This window comes from Benincasa hispida, chromosome 6, assembly GCF_027475165.1.
Source record: "Benincasa hispida cultivar pf3 chromosome 6, pf3_genome.v1.1, whole genome shotgun sequence".
NCBI classification, from domain to species: domain Eukaryota; kingdom Viridiplantae; phylum Streptophyta; class Magnoliopsida; order Cucurbitales; family Cucurbitaceae; genus Benincasa; species Benincasa hispida.
The window spans coordinates 30,971,091-30,986,899 of record NC_143483.1 but is presented as its reverse complement, the minus strand read 5'-3'; the positions used below and the strand labels follow the sequence as shown (position 1 = coordinate 30,986,899).

The 15,809-nt window shown below is 33.7% G+C and overlaps 1 protein-coding gene across 1 annotated transcript; it reads right to left on the bottom strand.

Moving 5' to 3' along the window:
• Positions 1-5,258: 5,258 nt before the first annotated feature.
• Positions 5,259-12,105, bottom strand: LOC120079443 (GDT1-like protein 4). Its single transcript, XM_039033622.2, has 9 exons — positions 11,644-12,105; positions 11,486-11,551; positions 10,378-10,518; positions 10,083-10,181; positions 9,831-9,903; positions 7,284-7,372; positions 6,491-6,574; positions 6,321-6,380; positions 5,259-5,673 (listed from the first exon to the last, which is right to left on the bottom strand). Exons 1-9 carry the CDS (start codon positions 11,734-11,736, stop codon positions 5,485-5,487), a joined length of 894 nt encoding a protein of 297 aa, XP_038889550.1. The 5' UTR covers positions 11,737-12,105; the 3' UTR covers positions 5,259-5,484.
• Positions 12,106-15,809: the final 3,704 nt, after the last annotated feature.

Below are 15,809 nucleotides of genomic sequence, written 5' to 3'. Positions count from 1 at the left end.
TGTCTATCACTATCTATCAAGTGATAGTTGTATATTACTGCCTATCTCAAATAGATAGGGTTAGATGTTTATCATTGTCAATCAAGTGATAGTTGTCTATCACTATCTATCAAGTGATAGGGTTAGAAGACTATCATTGTCTATCTCGAATAGACAGAGATAGTTTTCTATCTCGGTCTATCTCGGATAGAGATAGTGTTCAATCTTGGTCTATCCCAGATAGACACTGATAGTGCTCTATGTCTGTCTATCCTAGATAGACACTGATAGAGAACTATCATTGTCTATCTAAGATAAACAATGATAAACCTCTATCAGAGTCTATGTGAGATTGTCTATCTGAGATACAAAGTTACAGAGGACTATTATTATCATATCTCTTATATTTGAACAAAAAGTAGATTAAGAAAAGAATCAAACCTCACAACAGTTGTGTTTAGGGTGTTTCCAAATCTGTAGTTGGAATCATATCTAAATTATATTATATTTCAAGTTGTTGGGTCTGCATCCCAGTTTCCTACAAGAAAATAATCTGTTATTTTTTTCTATCTAAGAATATATTTTTTTCTATCTAAAAAAGTTAGAAACTTAAAATATATAATATTAAGACTATCACTGTCTATCATACATACAAACCTCTCTTTGCCTTTCCCTTTGACTGTCATTTTCAACTTGGATCTACCAAGAAAAGCAATTTAGTTAATAAATATGAAAAAAAAATAGTATATGACAAACCAGATACTTACCCCAGATTAATATGTTGTTACATAGTCAACCATTGTACCAGGATCATGACTTTCTTTCAATATTCGAAGGCTAAGAGAAGGAGCTTCATTTTTTTTCCTCGCCTTCTTCATGCTCTTGTTGTTATGGAAGATTTTCTAATGGAAGTCTACAATTCAGGGTTTCCGTAATTGACTTTAGCATCGTTTTGATTTCTTCTTGGTCTTATTTTAAAAGTTTTTTATCTTCTACTATTATTTGTTGGCCTTTTCTTAATTCACTAATTTCGTATTATTCTATTTGCTCCTCCTCAACTTCTATGAAATATTTGAAAATTAATTGACATTCTTCTTCTATTGGATGCAGTTTTGTCATGCAAAACTACGAGTGAACAAAAGTTAAATTATTAGAGGAAAAAAAAACTAGCATCATCAGTTATAGATAGTGATAGTAGTCTATCAGTGTCTATCAATGATAGATAGAGATAGAACACTATCACTATCTATCTTTAAAACGATAGACGATGAAAATGTTCTCATTTAAGAAATTACTTATATCTTCGGTTTTGAAAATGCCCTTATTTAGAGTCCTCCATTCGTCTAACACCAAACACTCCCATGTGATGATTCTTGGACCTTTGATTCCAAGTTTCCTTCCAAATCCAACATCTAAATCTAAAAAGTTTTGGGATTGTCTCAAAAGCACAATAAACTAATGCTAATGGGAATCCTTGAAAGTAGACAACAACCTTCTCAATATATGGTGCTCTCTTAAAAAATTGATAGGTTAGGTTGTAAGACAATCTTCCCCAAGGATAGTCTTTGAAGACTTGTTCATCATCCAAAATGTCTAGATATTTGAAATTGACATGGTTATGTTGTTGCTTGGGGATTAAACGAGTTTCTAGGATGTAGAGATTGGCTAATTTAATTTTCAACGACTCTTCCTCCTCATTGTGCAATGCTTTGAAGTTCTCTCTATATCTCTCTTAGTTATATGATCGTCATGAAGAAAAAAAAGTGTTCCTAAGTTCAGACACTTTTCTTTAGCCTAAATCTAATTGAGGGGATTTGTGGCCTCTCAATCCAATTACTAAAAAAATTCCTTCAATCCAAATTATACTATATGGCCATTGAAGTTAAATGCAAGGAAATTTGGCTTCTTTGTATAGCATTGTCTTCTTACTAAGTATTGAGGAATTGGTCGGGTATTTTGGCCATTTTAATATTAATAAAGTGTCCAAATAGGTCATTTAAAACTTTTGGAAAATTGTTTCATCTAACTTTGTTCTTATCAAATTTAAGACCTCTACACTAAAGTAGATTGTAACTCTTAAGTGTCTGTTCTCATTTTCCATGATCAATTCATGTTCTACCTGTTGAAAAGATAAATTTAACAATATATTAGAAAGTAAAATTTGAATGACACCAACAACTATTAAGATAACTATCAATAATATTTAACAATATCTATCACTGTCTATCTCAGATAAAAAGAGGTAGAGTAGTATCTCTGTCTATCTGCTCTATCTCTTTCTATCTGAGATAGATAGAAATAGTGCTCTATCACTGTCTATCTGAGTCTATCTCAAATAGACAAAGATTGTGCTCTATCTTTGTCTAACTCAATTTAAAGTTGTCAACAATAATACTCAACTAAACAAATATAGAGTGCAAACCATATAGAAACTATAGAAACAAATATTAATGTTTACCATTGAAGTATATTACTATTTATCTCATTGTCTATCTGAGATAGACGGAAATAGTGTCCTACCTCTGTCTATCTTAGATAAACGGAGATAGTGCTCTATCACCTTCTTCTTCTCTTCAGATTTGTTTGCTTTTCCTCTGATTATTGATGATTCGTCTTTCATTATTTTCCTTCCTTTGCCTTTGCTTCCATCAACTTTGACCATTTTTTGCTTATCATTAACAAAATTAGGTTCAATAATGTTTAATAAGTATGATTAAAAAGAAGAATTAATGAAATGACAAGAAAAGAGAATGATTATTACCTTGAGGATATGATGATAGATTGTAACCTTGAAAAATTGAAAGTAGCAACGGAGAAGAAGATGAAGATGAAGCATCGTGAGTATTGGTAGAAGCCAACAGAGAACTTTTGTTGTTGAGATAGAAAACGGCGGGATAAAAAATAAGGAACGGAGGTAGAAGCAGCGTGATAGAGGGCGATAGACAGAGATCTTTTATCGTTGTAAGAAGAAGACATGGAAGACGGACGTAGGTATCAGGAGAATTTGAATAGTTCGATTTAATCGTTATCGGGTCGCGATCTTGGGCAGGGATAGTTTTGGTATTTCACTATTTTGGACTTTCTTCTACCAGTTTTGGGTTCTTTTTAAATTTTGCTATACACTGTAAATAGTTTGGGCCTTTTTATTAAATTTGAAAAGACCCCTTTTAATATTTTTTTTAGATTTATTTCTAATATTGTTATCCAAATACAATTTAAAAAATTTAAATTGACGATTAACCATTCTCCTCCTTCGCAATTGATCACGGGTTCTTTTGACTGGTTCAAACCTAATATAGATGGCGTTTAGATTTCTATGGATTTTGCGATGTCACCTTCGACGTGGAGGGGCGTCTTGTCCACTTCGAATGATCGGTGCATCTTTGTTCTAGGAATTTGTTTTTCAGGAAATTCTTTTGTGGATTGGATTGTCAAGTAGTCTACAATGGTTTCATTTAACTTGGTGTGGTATGAAGTGTTTTTGTGTTGTAATTCCTCGGTTCAATGGGTACTGTATCACATGGTGAACTCGTTGTCCTAACCATAGAGGTCGTCCTGACCATGGAGAGATTTAGAAGCAGCAACAAAGCCTTTTTAGACGAGCTCATCGGCAAAACATAGTGCGATTGAGGCTTGATAAGACGAAATAAAGATTGTAAATTTGAAATCGAAAGATGAAGAAGAAGAGAAGTATTAATGAATAATTATTTTTTATTCTCAGTAATTTCAATCTCTTATTTTACAGAATTATCAACTATCCAATAAATAGTTATTATTTGCTTCTTTCGTTGTTCACCAATTTTTTTTCAACAACATATTAAAATTACAATGTAATTAACTAATGAACATCACACAATTTTCAAAGAATCATCCATTACAATATAATACCATTTTAATAAATGTCTATTAGAGAAAAGAAAAATTGGATTACATACATCTTTTTATGTTCCATTTGTGAATTTGGTCAAAAGAACTTCATAATTTTGGCAAAACAACTCAAGAACTCATTTGCGGATGATAACTTTCTTTTATCCTAAAATGTCCTCAACAATATATTTAATTTTAATGTAGTTAAATATTGATATTCAAATATTTGAAGTAACCCCCAAAATTTTAAATCTAAAATTCTTTTAAATTCTTGTTCAAAAAAATCTTTTGAAATCACATATCTTCATTTGAAAATTGAATATCCCCTCTTTTTGAAAATCTAATATCTTCATCTTGTTTCATTTTTTTCCTTTATTTTTTTTAAAAATTTTTTTATCTCGTTTCAATTAAAATCTTCATGCCATTGTTGATCTGTTATTAATGGTCCCTGGAAGTGAGTTTGTTTTCCCTCTCTTGTAATCATCCCATTCTCTTAACATTTTTTGTGTTGTCGCAAATCTTACCTTTCTTTCCCTATGGTTTACACTCTAATTAATTTTTGTTTTATGCCAATCGATCTTAATTTGTAATGAATGGTCTCTTCAGGGGTCTCTTCAGCTTTGGAGTTCGGTTTTTGTGTTTTAATCTTGAAGAGTTATACCGTTAATCTTCATATATTTTGGATGTTGTTAGATCAACTATTTATTTTAAATGTTTACATAATATTTTAATTTTTCAAGAGGTTGAACCATATCTTAGTTTTTATAAGGTTAAATCAAATCTTATTTTCTATAAATAAAATATATTTTAAATACCAATTAAAACCTAGGTTGTTATGACTTTAAAAAATATGTATTTGTGAAATAAACTAACTGTAGATACTTTTTAGGAATTTTTGCAATATAATGATTAATAATGAACTAAATTCAAATTCATTGCTATTTTTCCTAACCTATATACATTTTGCTATTTTCCAATATAAAAATTTTAAAAAAAATACTATTTCTCTTGCAATTTCAACAACTCTTAATTAATTGTGTGTGAAAAATAATATGGATAATATAAAAATTTGAAAAATGCTATTTCTCTTTTTAACTCCAATTTCAACAACTCTTCATTAATTATGCGTGAGAAATAATATGGATGATCAACAAACTCTTAATATATGTTTGTGAATAATCTTGGGAGTGATTTTAACTATTTTAGAATCACTTTTAAAACCACTCTCAAACATGTCGTGTGCTCAAACAATGACAAATTGTTGTAGATAATTTACATACTCTTACTACGTTGTGACAATGACAAAGAGTCCTACCTCATTATTTTTAAATTTTAGTGCATATACCACTAAGAATCCAAAATTTAAGTCATCCATACCAAAAGATTGAAAAAGAAAAAGGAAAAAACCCCAATTTATGTGAGTACAAAAAGGCTCTATATGAATTTGCTTTTGAACTATAGAGTTAGAATCGGTACATAAATATACTTGTGTATGCTAGACCAAGGGCCAAGAAATATCTGACTTCTCCAAACTATTAAAAATGTAAAAAAAAAAAAAGGAAGGAAAAAAAAAGGTTGGAAAGAATTTAGAAAGACAAAATGACATACAAACAGGTGAACGATTGGGGTTAAAGCTTTTCATAGAGGAGGGAAAAAATAGGAAGACAAGGAGAAGCCAAGGAAGAGCAAGCCTCCAACAGTTGCAACTGTGCCTTGGGATATCTTTGATGCCAACATGCTTCCACCAATCACAGCCATTGATGTACAAATTGAATGCCCCAATATGGCTCCCACAGCCACTCCAAGTGCATTTTTGTGTGTTGCTAGCTGCGATACAGACCCCCACACATTTCAACTCAATATGGTTCATTCTTAAGTAAAGTAGTTATGGCTTAAAGTCTTCTTGATCTTTTATTTCATTAGATACAGTAGTTATGGTTTAAATGCTTCTTTTCAACATTTTGAATATAATGGTTATAAAAAAACAGTTCTACCAATATGCCTATTAGTTTTTTGGTACATCATTGAACATAAACCTCATAGAGCCGTCGTCTTTTCTTCCTATCTTTCAAGTCACGTGTAATAGTTAGATTTCAAGTTTCAATATCAATTCAGATTTATGCTAAATGATTAATGAAAATTAAAAGCGAGGTATGGTTATTGCTTCTAGAATATAAAAACTATCGAAACCATGGTTAAATCAAACTTCCATAGAAGTAAAAAAATTGGAAACTGGTCCAGAAGATACCAAACTAAGTATACGATTCTTTTTTTTTAATATATATTTGTGAGCGTCTAAACCAACTTATGTGCACCTTGACTAATCTCATAGGATATTAAATCTTAGGTAGGTGGCCACCATGAATTGACTCATGACCCCTTAGCCCTTTGGTTCTTTTTTTTTTTATGTTCCTACTACCACTAGGTCAACCCATGATGGTCAACTAAATATAAGATTCTATGAAAGAACTTACAGCAATTGTTGCTATTTGACTCCGATCCCCCCATTCAGCAAGAAATGTCAATATAAATGACTGCAAAGCCAAAACGATCTCCAAAATCAGCTTAGGAATTATATATATGAAACTAATGGAACAATGAGGTAAATTTTAATGTTAAATCAGTGATATATTAGTTGGTGGACCTCCAAGAATATGGGTGTGCAAAATCGCAGAAAGAAGCGGCGGAAGGTCGTCTTGGATTGTCCAGCCTCAAGTTTCTCCTCTACCTGAACACATGATTAGAAGTCAATTTAGCGAATAAGAGTATACAAGAAAGCAAGAAGCCATTCTCACATTGACTGAACAAAGACCATCAACCGATACTAACAAACGAGGAAAGGCTAGACAATATAAATTCATGATCCTAAAGATAAATTCCATATAGGGCTAAAACTAAAACAACCATATGCTTTCTTAAAAAGTGAGATAACATGATGGGGACACGTGAATTACATAGATATATTTGTTTGTTCTTCGTGTTCTTGAGTTCTCGAGTGTTCTTGTTAGGGGGTGTCCTAACAAAATCTAGACATGGGAAAGGGTTATGGATATATAGACGTGTATATAAGGAATATAACAGTCCACCATGTAAACATCGAAATCAGGCATACTAAACATGGCCCCTCCAGTATTGAATTAGCCATCTATCCGTTTCACACTGTAGTTCTATTTATTAAATAACAGATAAATGCCTCAAATAAATGCTATTAAAAACAGGGGAAAAAGATAAACTACCAAACATCTGTATTATGATTATCTTCATAATATGGGTGGTGAATCACCAAATCTTTTATAAAAAATGTCCAATAGAAATAAGGAGCTTCACGACTAGAAACTAATATCAGACAACAAAGAAAAATGCAGACACGAATCCATAACTCCACAGAAAATAAAGCACAAGCATCAAACTGCAAGAAGATGTCAACGATAGCATACTTCTTCCATTTCCTTTTTAGTTGAAGATTTCTCTGATTTGGATCTCCAAGCAATGTAAAGTAACCGCAATCCAAAAAAAGCATACAGAACTGCAGAAAACAATATAAAAACATAGGCTGACATCACTATAATCGATATCAGAAGAAACAAACAAAAATAAAGACTCTAGCAGAAGTATGCAACTTAGACAGAGTCACGGTTAGCAAGTAAAACTATAAATGTAGCCTCATCATCTGGAAAAGGTACCATTACAACAACAGCCCAAAATAACAGGCCGTAGTAGTTTAAGCGATGCGTCAATTTAAATTTAATATGTGAATGTACAAAAAGTGCAGGGATGGCTCCTACAAGTTTTATCTTATTCATCGTTTGAATTCACTAAGCTTGTTAAGTTCATAAGACGTAAGAAAGAAGGGTTTGCATTAATGTGATATCAGTATGCCACTGTGGCTAACTTATTTAATTGATTAATTTAAAATATTGAATTAAATAAATCCATCGTCAAAAAAAGTGGGTTAGTACCTTCAGTTAAATACCTGAAAGTATGGAGGTTCAGCTAAAGTGGTAGTACCACCTTCTAAGGGTAAAACTTGAACCCAAACCCGAAACCACGAATCGCACTTTCATTGGAAAAATAGCGCCCTACAGGTTTCTTGTACATAAATCTAAGACATGTGTATTCAAGTTAGTACGATAATCTTGATACCGAGATTTTGAAGAAATATTTCCTTCTAAGAAGGATTGTATAGAAATAACCCAAGAACTAATTTGATCATTTAAATTCACTGAAAAATGAAATGAAACAAAAGGTTAATCAAGGTTGATTGAGTCAAATACTGTTTGGTTGAAACCAGAGTTGCATTTAAACCCAAGCCAATTTAATTCTAGAACTATCTTGACACGTTGATTAGTTCACAGTTTTAACTGGACCAAACTAGTTTAAACTAGTTAAGTTGATTAACTAGCCATAGGAAGGTGGTTTAATTCAATTCCAGTTTAGTATGGACGTATGATTCAGATTTCTGACCAACTTTTTGAATTATTGTATTGCATCAATTATAATAATTGATTTGATTCATTCAAAAAATTAAGTGAAACAAAAATTTAAGGGAATTTTAATCCCTATTGAGTCTAGTTTCCATTTAGTCTCTAAATTTCAAAAAGTTACACTTTTACCCTTGATTTTTAGTTTAATTTCCATTTAATCCCTAGATTTCAAAATGTTACCATTTTTTATTTTTGATATCCGTGAGCATCCCGACCAGCTTACGTACACCTTGACTAGTCTCACGGGATCGCTTATCTGACCCTACAACATTTGGGTGTCAATGAAACTCGTAGGATATCAACTCCTATGTAGGTTACCACCATGGATTGCATCCATGACTTCTTAACTCTTTATCGAGATCATGCCCTCATATTTACCACTGGACCAACCAATGATGGTTTCAAAATGTTATATTTTTAACCTGAGTTTTGACTTTAGTTTCATTTGGTCCCTAGGTTTCAATACTTTATACTTTTACCCTTGAGTTTTTATTAATACTCACTTTGGTAATTGATGGCAACTTTTAGTTAACTAATTTAAAATAATTTTGATGTGAAAATATTTAATTAATTTTAATAATGACGGAAAATCAGTGAAAACTAATTTAATTCTTTTAAATTAATTAATAGACATTAATAATAAGGATTAAAAGTGAGTATTTAATGAAAAATCAAAGTTAAAAGCATACTTGCGTCTTGCAGCACTAGCGGCAATAGAAACAAAACTTAAAATTCAGATAAAAAATAAAAATGTAAAATTTGAAAATCTAGGAATAAAATAGAAATCAAATTCAAAACTAAGGGGTAAAAGTGTAACATTGTGAATCCTAGGGACCAACGGAAACTAAACCCAAAATCTAGGGACAAAAAGGTAATTTCTCCAAAATTTAACCAAGTTTATTAAGGTCAATTCCCTTTGGTCGAAACCAAAGCTGCGTCAAAAACCCAGATTTTTTGGTCTCACTCAGATGACGCCAACTCTTTCTTATTGTTACAGACGGTAGGGATATTAGTGACTCTTTACTCTTCGAATGAACTCTTCCTTTGAGGTATAGATGCTTTTAGGAGGCTCTTCTCTTGGTAGCAAGCCTTTTGCATAGGTAGAAAATTTGAAGTCAGGATTTTGTATTCAACCCATCTTCTGCTTTCTATCTATAGAAGTTTAGTTTATTTACTGATACGTATAGATACCACTAAAACTAAGTGAATGAGCGAATCTTAAGATTTTCTTTTCTTTTCTTTTCTTTTCTTTTTCTTTTCATTGTTGATAGAGAAAAGTGACAACTAATAGAGGCAGTGAAATAACAGAAGAAAATTGTCAGAATTATCAACCCTATGTATGAATGGAATTACAACTGTAGGGGAATCGTCAGGTAATAACCAGGAAATATATATTAGAAAAGATACTCCCAAAAGATATAGTCAAAATAGAATGAATAGCATCATAGAGTAGTCTATAAATAGATATACTCCAAAAAGAATAAAATACCATGTACGTACCTGTAGCGGCATTATTGGTATGTTTCCTTGATATCAAATTCGGCACTATCCTACCTAAACCAGTTGAGAGTACCTAATGGACATGGAAATAGTTCTACTATTAGTCACTAGAGTGAGGATATTGGCGTGCAGTTGCTAAACAATCCAAAAAGAAAAAACAAATACAGAACCATACTATAAAACTAAGTTGGAAACTTAAAATAAATTTTTATTCTAGGAGCTAAATGAAAATGAAAGATTCATTCAACTTACTGTCATTACAATCAGGGCAGCGAGCGCACCAGATAAAACAATGGACTTGGGGTGGCGCATAGCCATAAGCGCAGCAATTATAAATGTCTCATCTCCAATCTACACACAAATATTCCAGAAAAGTTAAAATGAACTTGAACAAACAGCCAGTTAGATAAAAGATTTCCATTTCCCATCCTTCAATCTTCAGTTCATGTCAATAGCTCAATTGAACTGACACTGCACGAATTCACCCAAGTGCATTTTGGAAAAGTTCACATAAAGTATAAGTGAGAATAGAATCATCTACACCAACCTCACTGACAATTATCATCGACAAACTCGCAAAAAATGCGTCAAAAACTCCAAGACCAATGGAGTCCATGTCAAGATTAAGATCTTCTGGGTCAACACCATCCTTTTTTGCAGCAATCGTGTCACTGTTGCTCCAAGAAATCTAATGAAGGGAAATACAGACGAGAATAACATCATGAAAGAACTGAAACTAGAATTTAAAGACGAAAAGAAAAAGGAAATGATCAATTGGGGTTCACATTTTGATCCCGAATTCTTTTATTTTTCAGAATGGCCAAACAAGATGCTCTAAACAAGGCAAAAGAGCCATTACTCAAAATAGCAGCCAATGCCAAAAAAAAGAACGGGCAAACAACTAAGATTATTAAATCCCTAATAATCAGTTTATATAGCTGGTTGCTTAAACTGTTTGGAAACTTTACTAAAATTCCCCATTTGTGCCTCACAAACATGCCTGTTATTTTAAAGAAAGAATATCAGAAAACATAATTTCAAATGTTTTCTCAGTAGTTCCAAAAATAATACTCCATATTCAAGTACTAATTGCTTTTTAAGTATGAAGTGATTTAACCCACATTACATTTTTTCAAGTTCATATAAATAAAACTAAGTGAAAACATACGAATAAATATGTTTCAAACAGCTTCAAAAATTGAACACAACTCTAAAAAGTCACATTCTGGAAACACTCCCAACAATCTCCTAAGAAATCCTAAACCCATGTCAACTGGCCTTCTTCAAGTTCTCCAAAACAAAACCAGCACCATCTAGTTAAACGGTATTAGCTACATGGTACAAAATACCACAATGCCATCTTCCCTCGCGGCCCCCTGGAATTACAATTGTTTTAATCTTTTTCATAAAAAAGCAGGTAGTGAAAAGTCTACAACGCTCAAGAGTGTACCTCAATAGTTAGTTCTATTTACAATGTACAAGAATGAAAACAATTATGCCAAAAAACACAGATCTCAATCTCAATATAACCCCAAAGCCCAAAATCCCCTCCTGGCATGGCCGGCACCAGAGATTCACAGTCCACCAATAATTTCACATACATAATAAACCGCTTTATACAGAGCATAACAATAAAGATAACGAATCGTACTCACCTTGCTACGACGACCGAGATCCTTAGGTCCATCCAACTCATCTTTCTCCACTTCCGCAGAATACACCTTAAAAACACCCAACAAACAATACAAATCAAACCCATCATAAGAAGGGCATAAAGAAAGAAACAAAAAGAAGAGAAATGATAGATGAATACCTGAAGGGAGGCAAAGAGAGAAAGAAGAAGCAGAAGGAGGAGAAAAGAAGAAGAGAAAGAGAGGTTTGCAGTAGGGTTTGAACGCAAACCCATTGAAGAAAAAGGGATTAAGAAGATAGTGGATGGATGGAGTTAGTTCTTTGTAAACGGGGATCTGAATCGGAGAAGAAATTGAGAAGGTGGGATCTCTCTCAATTGCAAAGGAAGATCAGATCTGCATTGCTTTGCTGCAATTGTACAACACCCACAACTTGAATTTGCGAGATAGAGAGAGAGAAAGAGGGAGATGCTTCTTCGAAGCTAGAGATCCACCATAGCCAAAATCATGGAAGCTTTTTTGCTTTATTTATTTCTTTTTTAAAAAAAATCAAGTAAATATTTTGACCAACGGGTTAGAAAGTGGTGAATTAAGCGTTTATTTTTTTGGCTGATTGATTGGTTTTTTTTTTGGCTGATTGATTGGATAATTATGGATCTCTTCTTTAAAACTTTTTTATTGCTTTTTGCCAATGCGAAAATTCAAAACTATCCCCAATTATGGAGATTCCCCGGTTTGATCGGGGATGGGGTCAAATCAGGAAATTTATTCGGAGCCCTGTCCGGAGACGAGGTGGGGATGGGGACAGTATCCCCGCCCCGACCCCGAATTTATATATGTATTTTTATCCCTTCCCCAGTCCCCTCTCGCTCTCTACAATCTGCAACAAAACATCCCTCTCCTCTCACTCTCGCTCCCGCCCTCCCTCGCGCTCTTGCTCTCGCTCATCCCTCCCCTCCGTTGAAGTTTGCCACGAATGGGGCCCAGCGGGGACCCCGTTTCCCAGACGGGGGCGAAGATGGGGGACAATTTCCCCTACGGGGCCGGGGACGGGGGACGCCCCCTGCCCCGGTCCCGTTGCCAACCCTAATCTTCTTCCTCCAATCATTTCTCAAGCATTCATTTAATATATATTCAATGTATCACTAATATTCCACCAAAGCATTACAACTACTATTCTACCAATAGCATTGAACATTTATATGAATAGAATGGAAGGTCACTCTCAGTATTCACTTTCTGTCGAACTCCCCACAAAATTCTCCCATTGTTCTCTCGGAGTGTTCTCTCAAAGTTTCAGTCCAACATCCTCGTCGATCGCTTTCATTGTCAAATTCAGAAGCAGAGTGAATGTAAGTGATATTCTACAATATTTCTTGGCCCAGATCACTTTCATAATAAGTGTCGTTTAGCATTAAATGAACGATCGTATAGTAACATATACACAATCCTTCATTACAATATAAAAGATCATTCATAAATTACTAGACGATCGTGTAGTAAGTTATAAATGATCGTGTGGTAGTTATAAACAAACGTGTAGTAATTTATAAACGATCGTGTAGTACTGTATAAATGATCATTCATAAATTTACATACGATCACATATACAATACTAAGCGAACACTTATAAGTAGTTGGGCATTCACTTATCAATTACTGGGTGATTTCTTAAACGTTTGTGGGATATTGCTTAAGATTTGTTTATCCCATTACATATCAATGACGCTACTTCACATATTTATACTATTTGGTGGGGATTGGGATGAGTCTAGAAGAAATTATGTTGGAGGTTATATGAAAGGTCTGGAAGTCAGAAATGATAAAACAGTCAGTGAATTAGTGAGTATTATGCACTAACGACTGAATATCGATCTAGATATATTTGATATACACACCAAATGTTATTACAATTTATTGGTTCCAGCTCCCCCAATTGACATAATCGATGATGAAGACCTTAACTTTTTTTAGAAGGCAGTGATGCATCTCGGATGTTGTTATTTGTATCAGTTACACCTTGCGAAAGTCATGGAGTACAGATAATATGTACCAATATTGCAATCTAACCAATCAACCCATTTAAACCAGTCAAAACTTTGGGTTTGCAACCATTCCTACATGTAATATTCACACCATGTCTTCACTGGATGATAATATTAAGCCATGTAACTTGGGGGATGACCGAAGTGAAGCTTGGTTTGGTCACAACAGTGAACCCAGATGTACTTCATAGTTAGATACTGAACATGGATATGGACAATCTTCAGGACTACAAAATTTTCCAACACCTTACATCCATGTTCCAACCCCACCTGCTCCCATCCCATCTGGTGTGATGCTTTCGGTTCAAATGCATTCTACTGTTCCAACCCAACCATTTATAGATATACCCAAACCATCAGAGGGCCCATCGTATGACGACCTCATCACAATACCTCATGACTGTCTGAATGACGAGGATATAAAGGTCAGTCAAATTTTCTTTTCAAAATATGATTTGTAAGTTAAATTATCGATGATTGCAATAAGAAAGAACTTTGGCTATCGTGTAAAAAAGTCAACAAAGAGCTTGCTAACTATCCAGTGTTTAGTGAAGGAGTGCAAGTGGGGTCCATGCAAAAAAAAAATGAAAGAAAATGATTCCTTCAAAGTGACAAAATATCCAAGCGAACATTCATGTTCTCTTGAAATGAGAATGAGTAATCATCAAGTAAAAAGTTGGATTATTGGACACTTAATCAAGTCCGAATACAAACAAGTTGGTCGAACATATCGCCCGAGGGATATAATTGAAGACGTTCGACGAGATTATGGAGTGAACATAAGTTACAGGCAGACTTATCGCGCTAGAGAATATGGATTGGTGTTCCCATGAGGTTGCCGGAAAGATCATATGCTATTGTTAAGGCATATGCGAGGCACTTAAGCTTGCAAATCCAGCTATGATCTTTGAGGTTGAAGTAAAGGACATATAATACTTTAAGTACGTCTTCATGGTACTTGGTTCATGTATCAGGGATTTTTTTGAACTGTATCCGCCTAGTAATCGTTGTTGATGGGACTCATTTGTACAAAAAATACAAAGGTATGTTGTTAATAGCAACATACATTTATGCCAATAATAATATATCCTATTACCTTCAGTATTGTAGATGGTGAGAACGATGCATCATGGACTTGGTTCATGACTCATTTGAAGGCTTCGATATGAGACATTCCAAATTTAGTGATTATATCATATTGTCATCTCAATTGCAAAAGCTGTCTCGAGTATATTTTCTGATGCATTTCATGCCCTATATATATACCATATTCGGAACAATTCGATTGACAAATTCAAGAATAAAGACACAATCTCACACTTTTACCTAGCGGCGAAAGCTTATAGAATGTTTGAGTTTTAGATGTCTTTGGCTAAGCTTTATCAATATCCTGGTGTGATGGCCTATCTTGAGGAGGTTAGATTACAACGGTGGGCAAGGGTTTATCAATACTTATAAAGGTTATGAGTATGAGTCTTCGTCGCTTTCACAAGAAAGTTATGCATCTCGTGTATAGAAGTTATGTTATGCCCATAGCCCTGTTCGTTACAGATGGAGAAACTACACATGCATGAAATCTTTTAATTGTTTGGAGAGGTAAATTTGGGCAACAAGGAGAGGACTTGGAGGCTTAATCAACAAGTACCTAATTCACATATGAATCATTTTCTTTGCATCTCTGTACTCAATCCAAATAGTTATTTGTCTCCCACTAGTTAAATCACTATAACAATTAAACGTAGTCACTTGAATGAATATATTTATTATTGTAATACCCATAATTACGATTGTTATAGGCATACTATTCGTGTCTATATTGACTATCACAATCCTTCCATATTTGAAACAAGCGAGTGCGATCAACTTGACCATTATCATTCGTGGATCTTCTACGGATGAAAGGTTTCCCTATGGCTCAAATTCCTGATTCACTTGCTCTATGACCATGATTGGATTATATTGAACATCATTGAGATGCGCAAGCCTAAACCACATATAAAGTGGATCATTTCTTCATCACCTAGCTTAGCCCCAAACCTAGCTCAACCCTAACCTCAAACAAATCTAGATAGTCAATAGTTTCCTCAACCTTGGGATCCTTGTGTTTGTATATCCCTTATTTTCAACTTCATATTATACAAACAAAAATCTATGCAAAGAAACAAAACTCACAGCAATTCGATTTTGAGATGAAATAATGTTAAATTTCAATGGAAAGTTTTGAATGAAATTAAAATATAGGTTCTTTTTTTGTATTTTATTGTTTTAAAAAGAAAGTTTTGCATGGTAGAAAAAGAAGTAAA